The sequence below is a fragment of the Acomys russatus genome, chromosome 27 (assembly GCF_903995435.1).
Source record: "Acomys russatus chromosome 27, mAcoRus1.1, whole genome shotgun sequence".
Lineage (NCBI taxonomy): Eukaryota > Metazoa > Chordata > Mammalia > Rodentia > Muridae > Acomys > Acomys russatus.
This window is the reverse complement of record NC_067163.1, coordinates 47684059-47703455: the sequence shown is the minus strand read 5'-3', so window position 1 is coordinate 47703455 and position 19397 is coordinate 47684059. Positions and strand designations below refer to the sequence as shown.

The following is a 19397-nucleotide window of genomic DNA, read 5'->3' as shown; positions in this document are numbered from 1 at the left end:
TAGAGGATAAAATCAGGATTGCATTACAATGCACACTTAGCTTCCCTTACAGAGACCCAGAGGCTGCTGGGAAGTGGAGCCTGGCTCACTCCAAGGGTAAAGGCTTGCCTTCTAGCCTGGGAAGCTCTTGGGAGGTGTACAGTGTTGAGACAGTGGGCCCTAGGGAGAAATGGTCCTTGGCAGGATGCTCTAGAAGCAGTTGCTAGGGCCTAAAAACTTTCCTTTGTTCCCAGGCACCATGAGGTGAAGGACCCAACCTACCATGCATCCCTTCCATGGTGTACTGTTGCCACCATAGACCCCCAAGCAACAGGCCCATAAGGCCATGGAGTGAGGCCTCTGCAACCCTGAGCCAAAATACACCTCTCCTCTTCCCGCCCCATCCTTGGTTTTTTGAGACAGGGTCTTTCTGTGTAGCCTTGACTGTCCTGGACTCGCTTTTGCAGACCAGGCTGGCCTCGAACTCACAGCAATCCATCTGCCTCTGCCTCCCAAGTGCTGGGACTAAAGGCATGCGCCACCACCTGCCCGGCCACCTCTCCTCTTTTAGACTGATTATCTCAAGTGTTTCGTCATAGTCAGGAGCTGCTGACTAACAAGCATGGCCCTGAGTCTTTTCAATTATTAGCCTGAAGGGTTAAGTGCTATGTCTCTTAAACTCTTTGACCTACTTTTACATTTTACCTACATCACAGGGAATGAGAAAGGGATGGAAGGGGGCATGGGAGGATGGCACCCGTCAGAAACAGCACAGCAGAGGACGAATTCTGCTGGCCACACCTCATAGGACAAGAGGAAGGAAGAGGTCCCAATGATGCTTTGAGAGCCACTGAAGTTGACAAAATGAGTGTCACACCGCAGTCCATGGCACAACAACTAGACTACATATTTACTTAGACTTGTAGTCCTGAACTTCTTCTAAACCGCTTGGGCACCGAAAGGTTAAGCTGGCTGTTTGAAACACTACAAAAAGGTCCGACCGCATTAACATGGCAAGTGTTAGCAAATTAAACTGCCAGGACCCCACACATGCTCAAGTTTGTTTTACAGTGCAGAGCCATAAGGGACTAAAAGTTCTTATCTCTAGGAAGATAAAAACGAAAGGTTCTGGTTATTGAGCAAGTACCAGGTCCCAAGAGCTTAAGCTTCTTTACAGTTCTTCAACCAAATGAAGCACACACACACACACACACACACACACAGAGAGAGAGAGAGAGAGAGAGAGAGAGAGAGAGAGAGAGAGAGAGAGGAAGTAAGTTGCCCAAGCACAATATACATAACAAGGTCTAGAAGTTCTGCCTGATGCTAACTAAATCCCCTGGTTCCCGGCTTTACATCTTCCGCCCACCAAGAAGCAGAATTCATAAAAAATGAAGCAGAGGGGAAAAAAAATCGATCCGCAGCATTCCCCCCCCAAATATGTCCTTAAGGCTTCTGTGCCCTTGGCATCTCCCTTCGTTTCATAAAGGCTCCTCTGTCTCCCAGGCTTGCAGGCCTGACCTCAGCTTGGGTGAACAGATGGCCCTATTTAACCCAGACTCCCCTGGCCTACCCTTTCTGACTTTGCAAAAGTATCAATAGCATCCCTTTGCGCTCTCACAAGTGTCCCCCTGCAGATGATGGATTCAATAATCAACATCACATGACTCTCCCTCCAGATTTACCTCCACTCAGCAACCACATGGACGCCATAGTCTGAGCGCCCCTCCCTCTGGAGTTCCTGTGTCACAAACTTCATCCCAACTGCAACAGCCTCTTAGGATGGGATCTAACTGTTAGAATTGCAGAGTGAAATTTTTACATGAGGATACTGTTTAGGCAGAACAGAGCTCAGTAGGCATAGGCAGATGAGACTTATATGCCAAACTAGGCCTGCCTTCTCTCTCTCTCTCTCTCTCTCTCTCTCTCTCTCTCTCTCTCTCTCTCTCTCTCTCTCTCTCTCCCTCCCTTCCTCCTAAATGTATAGATAGATTATGAAAAAGCTCATCTGAAAGTGTGTGTCCCATGCACAGTGTGGCTTCTAAGGGGAATTTAGAGGCTTACTACTGCCATCCATGACTAACCATAAGAGACCCATGTTCCTGATGACTGATGCTGAGATACCAGTTTGTTCTAAATGCTCATACTTACGCAACACACACACGTAAAAGTTGACAGGGTACTGTTTAGGAAGAGGACAGGAAACAGTGTGATGGAGAACAAGAGCAGGCAGAAGTATAACCCTGAGTAAATTGCATGCATGAAGACGTCTTTGATGGAGCCTATTCCTTTGGGTGCTGCTTAATTTCATTTGTTTGTCTGTTTGTTTTTGTCAATTTGGCACAAGCTGAAGTCATCTGGGAAGAGGGAGCATCAGCTGAGAAAACGCTTCCATTAGCTTGGTCTGTAGGCAAGTGGCGGAGGAGGGCATTTTCTTGATTAACGATTGATGTGGGAGGGGCCAGCCCACTGTGGGCGGGGCCACCTCTGGGCAGGCCGTCTTGGGTTTTATACGAAACAACTGAGCAAGGCAGGATGAGCAAACCAGTGAGCAGCACCCCTCCATGGCTTCTCCTACAGTTCCTGCCTCCAGGTTCCTGCCTTGAGTTCCCACCCTCACTTCACTTCATGATGGGCAGGAAACTATACTCTTTCCTTCCAGGCTTGTCTTGGTCAGTGTTTTATCACAGCAATTAAAAAAAAAAGCAAACTAGGTCAGTTTATATGCTAGTTGAAAAAAAAAAATACGAAATTAACTAAAAGGTAAACATTTAACTTCAAAGGCAGCTTTTCCCTAGGGCTTATGTTTAAAACCTCAGGGCTGCAGGGGAATATCTGGCAAGCCGCCTTTAATGAAAAGCAAAGCACCGGCCTAAAGAAGCAAAAACACTGGCCTAAAGCAACAAAGCCGAGTAGTGGAGCCTCAACTCAGTACATCTGCATGCTGAAAGAGCGGACGCAGGTGGCAGAAAGCCTGCCCTGGACTTAAGCCGCTCCATTCCATGGGCTGAGGACCCCTGTGGAGCAAAAGAAGAAAACCTGCAGTGAAGGCACCCTCGCTTTCTGCTTCCTCTCGCTGCTCTAATAGGAGCCATGCTGCCCAACCACAGTCTCTCCCTCAGGACAGACTAGAAGCATGACACAGAGTCAATCCTTTCTTATACTGCATGTATCAGGTATTTTGTCACATTGACAAAGAGTCTCAATAGAGGCCCCAAACAAGGAGAATCAATGTTTCTGATGCCATGTCAATGGGGGGGGGGGGGAACCAAGGGTGCTATGTTCCTTTTGTTTTTGGTGTGTGTGTGTGTGTGTGTGTGTGTGTGGTGTGTGCTGTTTCTTTTGGAGTGTGGTGTGTGTGTGTGTGTGTGTGTGGTGTGTGCTATGTTTCTTTTGTTTTTGGGTGTGTGTGTCTGTGGTGTGCTATGTTTCTTTTGTTTTGGGTGTGTGTGTGTGTGTGTGTGTGGCGCTATGTTTCTTGTGTGTGTGTGTGTGTGTGTGTGTGTGTGTCTATCTGGGAGTGCGGGTACACCAAGCCATGGCACAGGAGTGTAGGGCAGAGAACTTCATGGTCCTTGAAATAGGGAACGTGACATTGCCATCAACCAACTTCCACCCCAGCACCATCAGTCCACACAACATTGACACCTTCTGTGTCTTCCAATATCCTGGGCTTGTGTTATAAAAAAACAGGTAACAAAGAGGGCGCTGATACTGGCAAAATGGGAGCAATTACGTCTGCGCAACATGGTTAGTTAGCCTCAGAGACTCAGGCTCCTCCACGCCAAATGCTGGCAGTACATTAACACAGGATGTACTTAAAACATGAATTTATTAAAACAGGGATGAGGGACTTACTAACCAAATGTCACTTAGGACTGGCTGAATACATGAAAATTTAATAATGCTTGAAATGTAATTTTATGATATATATTAATGTTCAATTAATGTATATAGAGAAACTATGTGCTTATGTTTTTAAAAAAAAAGTCTGTAGCCAGCTTGGTCGCACATGCTTGTCATCACACCTGGGATTACAAACTGAAGCGGAGAGTTCAAGACCGAATGGGGCGTCTGAGGCCAGCCCAAACTGTCTAAACACAAACAAACAAAAATGCAAAATATGCAAGATTATTTTTAGCGCTATGTGAATTAGAAGTCCTTTAAGGGATCTAATGTTCAGCTCTCAATGAGTAGCGCTCAAACAGACTTCCAGGAAATGTGCACAGCTCCAGTGCTTCCCAATGGCCCTGGAGCACATCCCCCTGTGGCATCCTCTGTGACGGCTGACACTGTGTCGACTTGACAAAACCTAGGGTGGTCTGTAAGAAATAGAGACTAGCCTCCAGGCTCGCCTTTAGGAGATTATCTAGATGAGGTTAACAGTGGTGGGAAGGCCCACCCTGAATGGGCTGGGACCCTAGCTAGCTACATATGAGCATCCTTCTCTCTCTGCTCCTTGGATGCTGATGCTATGTGACCAGCTGCCTCGTGTTTCCTGTTTCCATGTGGTCCCAGCCATTGTGGACTGTACCCTCGTGTAAAGGCCATGTAAGCCTTTCCTTTCTTAAACTGTCTGCGTCCGGCATTTCATCACAGCAACAAGGCAAGGAACTAATCAGTCACTTAAGCTAAATATAAACTGAGTGTGGCGGCTCACTCCTGGAATCCTCTGCGGTCTGGGGAAGGAATGTGAGTGCAAATCCAAGGCCAGCTTGAGGTATTAGCGAGACCTGCCTGCAGCCTGCAGACACTGGTGCGACACAGCACAAAGCTGTGGGATTGTCTCAGTGGACTAAGGCCCTGTGATGGCTGTCCTTGGCTGTCAACTTGCCTACATCTGAAACAAACTACAATCCAGAAACGGAGGGCACAACTCTAAGAGATTTTTTTTTTTTTTTTGGCTTGAAGAAGGTGAATCCACTTCTAGTCTTTGAGGTAGGAAGAGACAATTTTTGATACGGATCTTAAGGCAGGAAGACACACCTTTAATCTAGACCTTGTCTTCTGTTGGAAGTCTGTATAAGGAAGGACGCTCTGGCTCTTTGCCTGCATGCCCTCCTCGCCTTGCTAGCAGGTCCATTCCTTTGCTGGCATTAGAGCCGACTTCTTTGGGATTCCAATATATACGGCAGGCCAGTCAAGACATCTAGCCTTGTGGACTGAGCAACTACTAAATTCTTAGATTTTCCACTCACAGCCAGCCATTATTGGATTAGGTGGACTGCAGCCTATAAAGTCATTACAATAAGTTGAATATATATTCAACTGAATACATATATAAAAATATATTATATATAAGTATGTTATATAATATATATTATATATAATTTTACATATGTGGGAGGGGAGAAGAGAGGACCAAGATATGAAATACTCTACAGCAAATTTCTTTTTTCTCCATTACTCTTACTGGGTAGGGACTAGCCACTACATTGATTATAATGAAGCCATTTCTGTTCATTCATCCCTGAATGATAAATTTTGGATGATAAAGATGCTATAATTCAAAAGTTTTCTTATTTAAAAAAACCAAGCAAACAAACAAACAAACAACAAACCTTTAGGGGCCACAGAGATCCGCCTGCCTCTGCCTCTCGAGTGCTGGGATTAAAAGTGTGCACCACCACTGCCCAGCTTGGATTTCCAATCTTTAAAACAACAGGCTGCTCTCCCAGAGGACCTGGGGTCAATTCCCAGCACCCATGTCAGGTGGCTACCAACTGAGGGCACTCATATCCGCATTGCGTACACATGCAGAACCAAACATATATGCATAAATAAAAGCTTTAAATGCATGAATCTTTAAAAAAAAAAAAAAAAAAACCTGAAGAATTTATTTCCTGAGGCTAACAGGGACATCCCCAAACCGACCTGATGTGACTTTAAAACTCATCTTCACCTCCTGTTGCTCACTTTTCTGTGATGCAAATCATCTACTTAACCGAGACTGTCAACCATCTGAAATGGCAGCGCCTCTCCCTTCTCAGATACCCCTGGGAGCCTACTCACACATCTATCTTTAAAATGACTGTGTTTACAGCAACCCATATGGCAACATTCACGAAGCAACTGTTAGCCACCCTCTTGACTAGGCACTGGCAGGCTCCTATCCTGGGAAGGACTGGGGCTCAAAGGAAGTCCTACTGGCATAGGCATCTCTGAGCACAGTATTTTTTACCCTACTGATTCCCCACACGCTGTCTTGTTTTATAGGTGAGGCTTGCCCACTGAGTTCCTCACGTTGTTTAGCTGCGCCTAGTCCTATTCCGGTTGCCAAGCAAGCCTCACCCCACCACACTGCTGTGTAGCCGAGGCCTGCCCGCTGCCAGAGAGAACCTCGCTCTGCCCTGTGCTGTGAGTACAACCTATGGCACATCTCGTGACGTAATCATTATATGATTACAGGTCCTTATCAAGACCCCTGCCGCAGGGTGAATTACAATGCACTCTGCCCTTTGACCTTACATTAAAAAAGCCTTTCCACATCCTCTTACGGATTTGCTTAAAACCATATTAAGTAACAGACTAGAAGGGTGATGAACGAACAAATGCACGGAGTCTGCGGCTACACTGGAGGAAAAGCAGTTGATTTTCCTTGTAGAGATGAGGGTTAACAGAAGGGAGAAATGCTTTAGACAAAGAGTGAGGAAGATGCCATGGGAGGACCACGGAGGGGACAGAGACAAGAACCGATGGACTGCCCGTGCTGGTGCCTTTAACACCTCTGATTTGACTTCTGAGATCATTAACTAATTATGAGGGATGGAGCAATTTGGGAAATATGAACAGGCAAAGCAACTCAAGAGAAACAAGAGCCCTGCCCTCCTCTTTCCCTTCGTCTTCCCTGTGGCCTCACCTCCACCCTCCAGCCACCTGCACAGGACCAAGGCTGGGCGGCAGGGACCAGGTAGCACAGGATGACGGGACACAGAATAGTAAACAAACTGCAGCATTTTCCGCTCTCTGCTCCTGGAGAGGCGGAAGCCAAAGGTGCGGAGGGACCTCATCACTGTTTTCTTCCCTTTTCCTTCCTTCAGTCACCCAAAGGAGAATGTTTTGTAAAGCAGCCAGGGGTGGCAGTGATAATAAAGTCACATGCAATGATGCTTCAGTCAAGGTCAAGCTGCATATTCCATGGTGGTCCCAGAGGATTATAACGGAGCCTAGTAACGCTGAAACTGCCATAAAACCCTAGTGGACATATTACCCGTGTAGCAAGCGTAAAGACCTGTGACACTGCCAGTCCTATTTAAAAGCATGCTATTACATATAGCATAGAAAACGTGATATTGATAACAAATGACTTCCTGGCTTACGTATTCAGTTTGCTTTTTATCACCACTGTAAAACATGTTTACCAGCGTTGGGGCGATAGCTTGTAAATAAAATGCCTGCCCTGCAGGCCAGAGGACCTGAATTTAATCTTCCCCACCTATGTTTTAATAGTTAAGCACAGGCTGAGCAGTGGTGGCACACGCCTTTAATCTCAACATTCTGGAGGGAGGGGGCTGTTGACGACACGGACACACAGGTGGATCTCTGAATTCGAGGCCAGTGTGGTCTATAGAGCAAGTTCCAGGACAGCCAGGGCTCAGATTAATTAATTAATAGTTAGTTAGCAAGCATGACAGTGCATGGTTGTAATCCCAGCACTGGGGCTCACTAGCTAGACTGCCTAACCTACTTGGTGAGTTCCAAGCGAGAAAGAGACCTGGACTCAAAAAAAAAGATGGTTCCCAGGACCAAGGAACATAATCTGAGGTTGTTCTCTGGCTTCCACACACAGGCATCCTCATGTGTACATGTGTTTACTCGGAATGTGTTTTCGACTGCACCATTAAAAGTTCTGAATGACTGACCTCTATCCCTATGACGTTCCCAATGACAAAACGCACGGCAGGACATTTCTTAGAATGTATTTCTCATCATTAAAGACATGACTGTAAACAGGAAAAAAATAAAGATTGGCAGAGAATGGACACTCATGTCCCCATTTGGGTAGCTCTCCGTCTAAACAGTACCACCCATTTATTGTTGTTGTTGTTATTCAGGTTATTATTATTTTTATTATATTATTATTATTCAGGTTATGTCTCCATATGGAAAACTAATACTTAATTGTGTAACAATCCACCCACTTACATAGGCTTTACAATCTTCACAGTACTTTTATCTTAATTTTGCACTTACTCACAAAACAATCTATCAACAGGATAAGAAAGTGTCATCCTTACTTTACACATTGTGGGGAAACTGCACCCAAAAAAAACGGAGCACGCACACATAAAACATTGAGAGAACGCCCCACTAAGGCTCTAGAGAGCATTCGTTTCCTTGGATTCTTCCCCACGTACTATCAAACCTTTTTGATTGTGCCCAGTGGGTCAGGCTACAAAGAGTTCTGAAACTCAAAGACGACCCCTATGCTGGTGGGTTCCTGGAGAGAGACTCGCTGCTTTGCACTGAGTGCCCACAGGTGAGCCTACCAGCCACTTCCAAACGAAGAGCCTTGGATAAGCGCAGCGGTCACAAAGAAAAACAGGAAGTCGTGGCTGTGCAGCTGCGTCGGTAAGGATGGGAAAAGAAGTAACCCAGAGAAGGACGGGGTGGGAGTACTCGGAATGTATTATACACATGTACAAAAATGTCAAAGATGAAAATTAAAGTGCTTTTTAAATGAGCTTAACTCGGCCTATTGTACCCTCACCACCATGTCCTCCCCTCCCCTGCCTAAGGCAGGTCTCTAAAGGTGCTGGACTGTCATAAGGAAGAAATGATGCCAGTCAGTTGCAGTGTTGGAACCAGAGAACACAGCTTGCAACCGCCAAAATACACTACTTCCTTATCCATTTTCACCACAACTGAGTTTTATTTGGACCTTGATTTCCTTCCCCCTCCCTTCCCGCCCATGCACATACTTTTTCCACAATAAAACACTCACAGGTAACTAGCATGCAAAGAGAAATTCTACTATCTGTGGCTGGGGAAAGCCTTCCCCAGGAAGGAAAGCAACAAGAAAACCCAAGGAGAATGTGTCCCACGTGGTAGGGTACAGGAAGGAAGCATTCGGGGTTACACAGACCTAAGGTAGAACCCCAGCTCCACCACTGACCATAAGAGAACTCAGACCCATTACTGGAAGTACTCTGGTTGTCCGTCCTACATTGGTACATGAGAGTTCTGATAGAAAACGCATTCCTATAGGCAACTGGGAAAACATACAGAAAGTTTGCCAACAGACAACTTCAACCTGTACAGTTACATGTGTGACATGCTTCCATTTCTATTAATCCCTTATTCTAGAAGGTGTGGGGTGGAGTAGACTGACTCCGTCGCTAAGGAATACAAAGGCTGGAAACTTCAATTATCCTCTACACACCATCATCTGCCGCTAAACGTCTCGCTGTGAGCCCGTTTTACTTTCAATTTTTAAAATAGAAGGAAAGCTAACTCTAGTAATTTTGAGAAGGGTGGAGCATGGTGACTCTCGGTGGCACGCTTACATTATGTGCACATCTCTGCGGTTCTATTATACACATGTCACTTAATGAACCAGATCTCTGCTCCAACGTGAAAGGATCTCACAGGTAAAGGATCTAACAGCTCAGCAAGTATTTATGTAAAAGCCCAAACCCGTAAGTATAGACATACAAAAGTCTACAAAATGTTCTAAAATTATATATGTGTGTGCATTTGCGTATGGACACTACACACAGACACACACACATATACTTACTAGTACATACTTTCCTAAGGTTGGCATTTTTAAACAAAATTGTTCTTACATAACCCATTTTGAAACTTACATTTTCAATTTTCAAATAATATACTCTGCCCCCCCTCCCCCGGAGGTGTTATTAGTCACAAGATAAGTGTGATGTAAAAAAGTCACACTTTTAAAATTATCAATAATTGAGTCCCCAGGACTCCCTCTCTGCTGCTGCCTTCCACCACACTGAAGATGCCAGAGCACAGGGCTGCAGGTATGAGTAATAGCTCGGTGATGGAGCACTTTGCAGGGGTGAGACCCTGGGTTCAACCTACGTAATCACCAAAGAGGGAAAGGCGCATCCCGGCCTCACCATTATGCTCTAGGAGGAAGCCTATATGAATCACCCCATAGATGTCAAGAAGTAAATCAATGCAAGGTCAACATCTGCCACAAACGTCCACGGGGGAGGGGGTGTCTTACTTCTTCTATTTCCATTGGGCTGTTCTGAAACATCCTCGCTCAAATAGCCTCCTTAAACACTGGTCTGCGATCAAGTAAGAATTATTATAGATTCTTGCTCCCATCTATGCAAGGACATCACTTCCTGTGACAATACTCGGACTGACCGCTCCATACACAGCAGTTGTGTGTCTGAGCCATCCGCGGTCCCCTCTGCGATTTTTAATCGGTGACCACTGACCCCAAGCCATCAACAGACAGGATCCATTTTATCCCACAGCTTGGTGCTTCTGAGTTACAGTGGCTTATCTGCTGACTCCTGTGAATTTGACCAGCCCCCTGCCTCCCACCACAGCCCCACGCACTGATGTTGCTTTTGTCCTAGGACGAACGAGATCACAGCACAGGACTGCGTTAGAAAGGACTCCACAGACACCTGCTGGCTTCTGGGACACCAGACACGGTCTAGGGGCAGCCGTGGCACCTTTCACATCTACCTAGAGCAAACAACTTGTGTTGCTTTCTCCAAGACTCTTCCTTCAATTCCCTCCCTCCTGGCTTTGCGTGCAATGCCATAGTCAACAGGATGTCCACAGCGGCCCACAAACTCAAGTCACAGAGGATGTAAAGAATGGAAGGCAGGCCGGGCGTGGTGGCGCACGCCTTTAATCCCAGCACTCTGGAGGCAGAGGCAGGCAGATCGCTGTGAGTTCAAGGCCAGCCTGGTCTACAAAGTGAGTCCAGAACAGCCAAGGCCACACAGAGAGAGCTTGTCTCGAAAAACAAAAAACAAAAAAAGAAAGCACACCTGGCATTTTCAGAGGGACAGAAATGTGACCTAGCCCCCAGATATAGATGCTTTCTCTTTTTCCTCAGTCTCAGTCCTTGATTTCAACCTCTAATGCTCTACCTGTTCTCAAGCTTAATGAACGCCCCCCACCCCACCCCCGTCCCAGCAAGTCATCTTTTCAATAGCAAATTCAGAGCGCTTTCTATTGGTACCATCCACCTGTCTGGCTGTATCCACGTGTGGCCCTTGTATGCGTTCACAACCAAAGCCTGCTCTTAGGTCACCCTCCCCACGGCTTGCTTAGTTCACATTCACTTCCTGTCAGCGCTCCTAGGAAACAAGTCCCCCTCTGACTCTAAGCCAAGGTTCCTCTCTTGTGCCCCTTCCAGTGCCCAGCCCCCATTCACGCAATTAGCGCGTCACTGCTAAGATCTCAGTTCAAACACCTCTTCTTTGAGGAAGTTTTTGAGGACTTCTCATAGAAGCAGATTTACTTTCACTCAACGCCCTTCTCCTGTCCCCTCTTGCTAGCTCTTGGGCACAGAACGTAGTGTGTTTATTATACCCCTGCACCGCTGAAATGCTGCTAATCTCTCCCATGAGACTGACCACGCACTCTGAAGTTCAAGAGCAGAATCCGTAGCTGGCTTCCCCATCACCATCTATGCAGCAGTTTATTATAATAATGTAATCTGGCCCTGAGCAACGACACCCGAAAACTCAGCGCTCAGAAGCCTGGGGCTTACGTGAATGGCTAGCCTGAGCTACATACCTACCAAGATCATCTAAAGATAGATAGATACATATGGATAGATAGATACATACATATGGATAGATAGATAGATAGATAGACCCAAATGAACTAGAAAGTAATAATTATAAGAAATAGAAGTCTATCTTACTAGGTTACAATTCTATAGAAATTACTTAAACATTTTTTTCTGCACCACTCCTTATGTATGTATGTGTGTGTATGTATGTATGTATGTATGTACGTATGTATATATATATACATAATATACATATGCATATATATTCATTAAATCATGTATATAACAGTATGTAACAGTTGTAATCGGTTTTATCCACTAAAACAGTATCTAGTCTCCCCCTTCCTGGAGTTCATTCCCCTGCTTGGTTCTGGCCAAAACCCACCAGGAAGTCTTTGCTTGCCCTAAAGAACTGGCAGGGCTCCTGGTGCCTCCCCTGCAGCAGGGGACTCTTTCCCTCTTCACATTAAGCGGGAAGCACAAGCGCTCTGGGAATAAGATGTGTGTCACACATCGGAAATGTCGAATCTGCTGATAGCACTGGGCCTACCTCGGCTGGAAACATTTGGAAGCCACATGGGCACAGGGCTAACGTGGAACAGCACTGGTAAGCTGAAGTGGCGGTCCACATGGTCTCGCTTTCAGCTTTGCCCAACATGTGGCAACAGGCTGGTCACACCGCTTGGTTGGGTCAGAGCATCTAAGCTGAGAGGATGAATGTTAGGGATTTATTATAGTCGGTCACCTCGGGCAAGGGGGAGGAGTATCCAAAAAGGACACATTACAACCTCCATGCGGTGTGCGTTACTAATTTCTAGCTTTGTAGAGCAGTGTCTTCTGGGGACCTATTTACGTGCCAAGTGCTCACCCTATTTATGGGAAACCTCAACTGCTTTCAATACTTAAAAGCAAAGGGTACAAGTAAATGCCAATGTAACCTGGCAACAAATTATTTAACAATATTGACATCATTTACTTTAATTCAGACCGAGCACTTCTACTCGTCTGTTTTTCCCCACCCCCCACTCTCTGCAAAGTCTTCAACTATTTTATATGCTACACACTAGTAAGGTTCAAATTCAACTGAGCTTCTTTGCAAGGCATCTGTCAGAAGCCAAAGAAAAACAGGAAGCGAGCTAGCAATCACATAAACCAGAAAAGTGATATCAACACGATCAAAATCCCCAAATGTCCAAGGAAAGTAAAAGCCCATTTTGGAAGCTTAGCCTGCAGACACAGGAGCTTTCACTTGCGAGTATTTCCTGGCCAATGTCTAGGTTAGATAGGATACTTAAAGTGCAACGGGCTTGAGCCCCGCCTGGCCTTAAGTGCCTCCTTATCGGCAATCTGACATTCATCGCATTCCTCTCAACAGGTAAAGCAACAACCACCGGGGCACACCTAGTCATAGCCAGAAGCCTAATTTACTCCACTCACTCCAGGTCTAATTTACAGGAAACAAGACCCCTCTAAAGATGCAAATCTACGCCTCCCTTAAGGTAAGCAGACCTGGCTCCATGTATCACAAGTGACCAGAGCCACGCACTGCCCACAGGGTTAAAATATTCATGTGCCCATAGGTACCAACCAAGGTAACAGTAAACTTTGTACTATACTGAAATAAGAAAGCCTTCCTAAAGGCAGGATAACTCTCGCCTGTAATCCCATACTTGGTAAAATGAGACAGGAGCAGGAGCCTGAGTGAGTTCCAGGCTAGCCCAGGTTACAGAAAGAAAAGGAAGGAGGGTAGCAATCCTGGGCCAATTTTTAATATCTATATATTAACCACATATTAAATATGTGAGTCAAAAGAAACCTGGGAGCCTAGTGCTAAAGCTGCTTTCTAGTAATCCAAACTGTGTCAGTGATTAAGATGCTTTGTGTAGGGGGCTGGATAGATAGATGGCTCAGCGGTTAAGAGCACTGTCAGCTCTTCTAGAGGTCCTGAGTTCAATTCCCAGGAGCCACATAGTGGCTCACAACCATCTCTACTGGGATCTGATGCCCTCTTCTGGCATGCAGGTGACCTGCAGATAGAGCACTCATATACAAAAAAACAAATAAATCTTAAAAAAAAAAAAAAAAAAAAAAGATACTTTATATATCTAACATTTAGTGATGTAAACACTTTTTATCATTTCTATTATTTGCAGTGATGAGCTGTCTGAAAGTCATGTGTATGAGTTCATACTACACAATACCATCCCAGTGGGTAAATGTTTACAAAATGAAAGCCATCAGGTTTAGGTTCTAACTATAAATATTTTGGGAGGGAAAAAGTCTCTGCCAGATTAATTCTGTTCTTTAAAAAGACTGGGGGCAGCCAGGAGGGGTGGAGCACGCCTGTAATCCCAGCACTCAGGGAGGCATTGGCAGGCGGATCTCTGTGAGTTCGAGGCCAGCCTGATCTACAAAGCAAGTGTCCAAGACAGCCAAGGCTACACAGAGAAACCCTATCTCAAAAAAAGAAAGAAAGAAAGAAAGAAAGAAAGAAAGAAAGAAAGAAAGAAAAGAAAGAAAGAAAGAAAGAGGAAAATATAATTGGGGGCTAGAGAGATGGCTCTGTGGTTACCAGCACTGGCTGCTTTTGCAGAGGACTGGGGTTCAGTTTCCAGCACCCACATGGTGGCTCCCAACCCTTCGTAACTCCCATTACAGGGGATCTGATGTCTCCTTCTGACCTCTATGGGCATCAAAGCACATATGTGGTGCACATGCACATGTGCAGACAAAGCAATCACACAAATAACACTTTTTATCTAAAATAATAAAACTATAATATACTACAAAAATCTACTCAATTGCCAAGCATATGACCAATTATCAAAACTGCTTCTTTCAACAAAAAGAGTGGAATGACTCAAAAAAAAAAAAAAGAGTGGAATGACTCTCGTTATCTGATGTGGAAGACTATGTCCCATTTTATGAAAAATAAAAATGACAGAAGCATACCGTATCAGGGAGCCACAGAGTAAAACATAATTCCTATTCGTTTAGAATTTCCATTTATTAAATTAAGTTGTAGTAAAGGTATGAACATTGAACTTCACCCGAAATTACTTGCACCCAAGTCAAGGGAAAAAAAACCATCTTGATGGAAGTATCTCATTTCACTCCCGACAAAGCCCAACATACAGCTAGATGTAATCGTGTAGTCCTATGTGACACCCTGTTGCCACAGCAACCAGGCTGCTACCTGTGGCCATGATTTGTTAAAAATTCCTCCAACCAGTACATTCTGTGCTGTGCATTCATAAAATCAGCAGAACGGCTCTAAGCAGCATAAAAATTAAGGCTTGCTTTCTTACCCATGACTTACTCACATGCATATTTACTGCATATATACATATATATACATATATATGCACATGTACACACACACACACACACACACACACACACACACACACACACGATACTCTCATCGGCATCAAAAGGGTGAGACCACACCAAACTGTTCTTTTAATGAACATTTGATACCTGCTTCTTAAAACATATCCTGCCAGACAATGGAGGCTATAAGAGAAGATCTTAAAAACAAGATTTATTACGTCATATCCAGTCTCATTTCAAGAGAAAATAGGATCCTGAGATTTAATAATCCTATCTGGCCAGGTAGGTGTGGCTTCTCGAGCAATGAGCTGAATTGGGAAACAAGCTAAAAATAAAGAGAAGCCATGGTCATCACCACTTGTATTCACCCAACTGCCTCTCTGCACGCTACTCACCGTCACTGGGGGGCTCCAGGCTTGCACCCGAGGCTGCTGTCCACACTGGGAGCTCTGCAGGTCTTTTGCGCCACAATTAGCCACAGTGCTGCCCTGAGCCCTTAATGCGTTTGTACAGTTGGTCCCTCCGCCACCACCAGGGCCGGGTTTCCAAGGCCTCTGCTTGATGCCATCCAGAAGTCTGACCAGTAAGATGTTACTGGGGAGCTCGTCAACACCAGAGCCTACAAGAGTCCTGCACTCGGGACATCTGAGCTCATTCCGGGAACCCACAATCCCCAGCAAACAACGTTTGCAAAACGTATGCTGGCAAGGTAAGACCTTCGCAGATGCATCCAGGCGTTCTAGACACACGGGGCACTCCAGAAGGTCCAGCAAGGCAGATTCATCCATCTTGGTCTTTTTCACTGAGAAAACGGCTTCCGAACGTTCATAGTTGAGCACAGCCCTTAAAGTGATTCATGTAACATCCATTTCAGACTTTGCTCTGGAGTTACGAGGAGAGAGGGGAGGAAAGAGAAAAATGAGTGTTGTTATCTGGGGGAAAAGTTCACTGTGGAGCCGAGAACCAAAAATTACACAAAAGTGCTTCCTCGGCATAGTGTACTGTGGCTTTGGAATGTGGCTTCTGAACTCCAAAGTCAACAATTACAAACAAGCAGGCTTCTTAAACGATTCCTTGTTAATCCCTGGAAGATATCTAGAACCTCACTGGGTAGAAATAACTAGCAAGCAATAAACAGGATTTATGAAAAAGCAATAAAGGAGTGAGTGATATTAGCTGCCTGGTGAAGTCCTCAACTTACTGGAGAACCTAAGCAAAATCGACTGGAAGTTTCCTCCACCTAAAAACAATACTTCAAAATCTAACGATGTTCCCAGTTTTAAAGCCACGGTATCATTTTAGAAGCCATACCTTGGCTGATCCTCGTGGTAAATGATTCCAGTATTAAATTCATGTTTCTTCCCTGCCTGAGAAACACAACAGCTTAATCTTATCCAACGCCCCGCCCCCGGCAAGTCCGCCCCCCCCCCCACCTATTCCCCCAAGGAAATAGAGCTGACGGTCTGCTATTCTAAAAGATATAATCACGAACCGCTTGAAAATAGCTAAAACATATCACCCTTTCCGGCATGGCTGACAAACTCTCAAACAGATTTCTGAACGGCTTGCCCTAATCCCATTCAGAAAAATCTAGCAAAATGATCACCAAGAATTCGACGATGGAATGCTGGACAGAAAAACTCTGCGTAGAATCTGAAAAACCGGCCGTTCAGGAGCGGATTGAAAGAGTATTTGAAGTCTCCACTACCACCACCACCCCAGTCAGTGTTTAAATGTGAATGCCTAGGAGAAAGGGTGAGAGGATTTGGAGGCTACAGTAGCAGCTGTTCTCGACTAATCGGTACTGGGGAGAGCCAGGGTGCGCCTCTTTCCCCGCGGTGGGGCACAGGTAGTCTCCGACCCCGCAGCGTGGCGCTCGCCGCAGACACACCCCGGAGCCAGGTGTCCCCACTCGGGCACAGGGAGGACCGTCCTGGGCTGCAGCTGTGGCTGGGTCGCTCCAGGAATAGGAGATCTCTCCCAATTGCCTCCTCACAGCCTCCCTTTGGGTCAAATCCAGGACAAAAATTGCCCAACACTGATCGTTGGAAGTTTTCGAGGACTTAAAGAAAAATAAAGATACAGCGTTAAGTTGGCGAAAGTCCGCGCCACGGAGCGCGGCGGGAAGCAGACTAGTGACCCCGCGGGGATGAGCTCAGCGACAGTCCCCAGAGACTGCCAACCCTGGAGGCAGGAGGCACCGGGGCTGCGTCCGGGGAGAGCGCGGCCCCGAGGCCAGGCAGCTCCAGAGGAGGCGAGTGAGGCCGCCTGTCTCGTTCCCCGCAGGTCCCGGACACCCACGGGGGAAGCGTGGGGACCGGTCCGCGCGCACGATCGGGATGCGGCGACCACCGGCCACCACCCCTCGCCTGGCGTCCCCGGCTCGCCGCGCGCCCTACCTCGCGCCTCCGCTGCTCGTCTTTGTTCACGGCCCCGCAGCGCTGGTAGATGCGGCCCCGCCGCGCCCGCAGCCCGTGTGGCTCGGCCGCCGCGGTGGCACCCGGAGCCTCCTCGCTGCCGCCCCCCTCGCGCGCGCTCACACAGCACGCCGCCGCCGCCGCCGCCGCCGCCTCCTCCCACCAGCCCCGCGAGGAGGGCGAGGGAGCACGACGCCGCCAAGGAGGCGGAGGCAGCGGGCGCCCGGGGCTGGAGGGCCGCACCACAGCGCCACCCGCCGCTCGGGGACCCGCGTGGGAGCCCCAGAGCGGGCGGCGGCCTCGGAGACGCAGCAACGGGAGGGAGGCTCGGGGACCCGCGCCTTCACCCCGAGGACGCGCGCCGGGAGCAAATGGGGCTACCCAGGAGGAGGGCAGTGGGAGTGGCGCTGAGGGACCAGGAAGAAGCTCGGGCAAAGGCGCCCAGCGGGCCTTGGGCTCCGCCTGTCCGGTGCCTAGAGACCAACTCTTCCCGAGGGAGGGAGCGGCCCTGGCGGGAAACGATCGCGCTTTGCTGGGCGTGCGCACTTCCAGGGTAGATGCCAGAGAAAAAGAAGTGAGACTCCTTAATTCTGGGGTCCGGGCTGCTGACTACCCTATAAATCCCGGCGTGCGCCTCCTCCACCCAGCATTGAGCCCCACATCTGCCACAGCCAAGGGACACAAATCCAAGCAAATTTGGAGAATTGCTGATCCCAAAATTCAAAACGAAAAAGGAAAAAACTAGGAAAACTAGTGTGAGATTAAAGCCCGTCTTGGGGAGGCTCTTCCTACCTGCTTAAAATGAGGTGAATTCAAAGTCTGACCCACGTGGGCTGGCGCCTTGAAGCTGGCTAGGAGTTACTTTTATCTGCGCCTTGGAGGCAACCATCATCACCACTATAATCTGTTTCTGTTGCCCGGAGCACACACCTGTACACTCTGAAGTGTGGACTTGAAAAGCCGTGGTGTCCCAAGGGTGTGTGTAGAGGCCTGTTTGTCAAACTTATTTCAGAGACGAGATAAGATATTGTCAAAGTGTCTATGATTTCATTTATAGTTACTGTCAGTTTAGCAAAAGTTACTTCAAATATCTTTCCTCAAAAGTGAGCAGGAACTAGACAGGTGAGAGACAGGGAAGAGAGAAGAGAAGAGGCTATGCAAAAAAAAAAAAAAAATCCTGCTAGGCCACCAAGCAAGCTGACAATCTGAAGAGGATTCTCAGGTGATCTCCAACTAGGTTCACAGGTAAATCACTCGAGGTAAACCGAGGATCGTATAAGTTAAGGGAAAAAAGTATAGCAAGTAACAACTTTCATTCACTTTAAGCCAGCGCTGTGCTTATTAACAATAAGTATTAATTCAGGTCTCACAGCAGCTCTTTATGCCATCCTTCCTTAGCTCTGTTCTAAAGAGATGAATATGCTGAGAATTATACTGTATGCATACCAAACATAATTGCCCACTTCCTTTTCAGTCAGAAGGGAGCAAGCATGTGTGGATGGCGAGCTGAAAAAGAATGGATGGCTAGAATGGAGGGAAAGATACTCATCTGTAAACACGGTATTCTGAAAGGGACTGTTGGGCCCAGTTAGTGCTGTCTGAGAGACTGTGAAGACGAAGGGTTAGGCTGACTGGAAAAATCAGAGGCAGAAAACACGCCCATGTCGAAGTCATTAAGCCTGAAGATTAAGGTGGGAAACCTTCCTACGTCACTCCACTCCACCTCTCCGGATTCCAAGACCAGCTTCTTTCCACCACTCCAAGGCTCTCGCTTTTGTCCTCACCATCATATCGCAGGCAAAGACTAGAGGCCAAGTCAGTGTTTCTTCCAAAAAAAAAAAAAAAGGCAAAGCTTAGTGATATAATTAATCTGTTGTGTTATATGCTCTTGTATAGCAGTGATCAAATACCGGACAGAAACAATGATGAGGAGA

The 19397-nt window shown here is 46.7% G+C and overlaps 1 protein-coding gene across 1 annotated transcript in view; it reads right to left on the bottom strand.

The window, feature by feature from the left end:
* The window catches only part of Sh3rf1 (SH3 domain containing ring finger 1), a 159436-nt gene extending 143007 nt beyond the window's left edge, over positions 1-16429 (bottom strand). Inside the window, exon 1 of the mRNA XM_051169992.1 lies at positions 15442-16429. Coding sequence (XP_051025949.1) covers positions 15442-15834 — 393 coding nt within the window. The 5' untranslated portion in view covers positions 15835-16429. The remainder of the gene's footprint in view (positions 1-15441) is intronic.
* Between the last annotated feature and the right edge of the window lie 2968 nt (positions 16430-19397).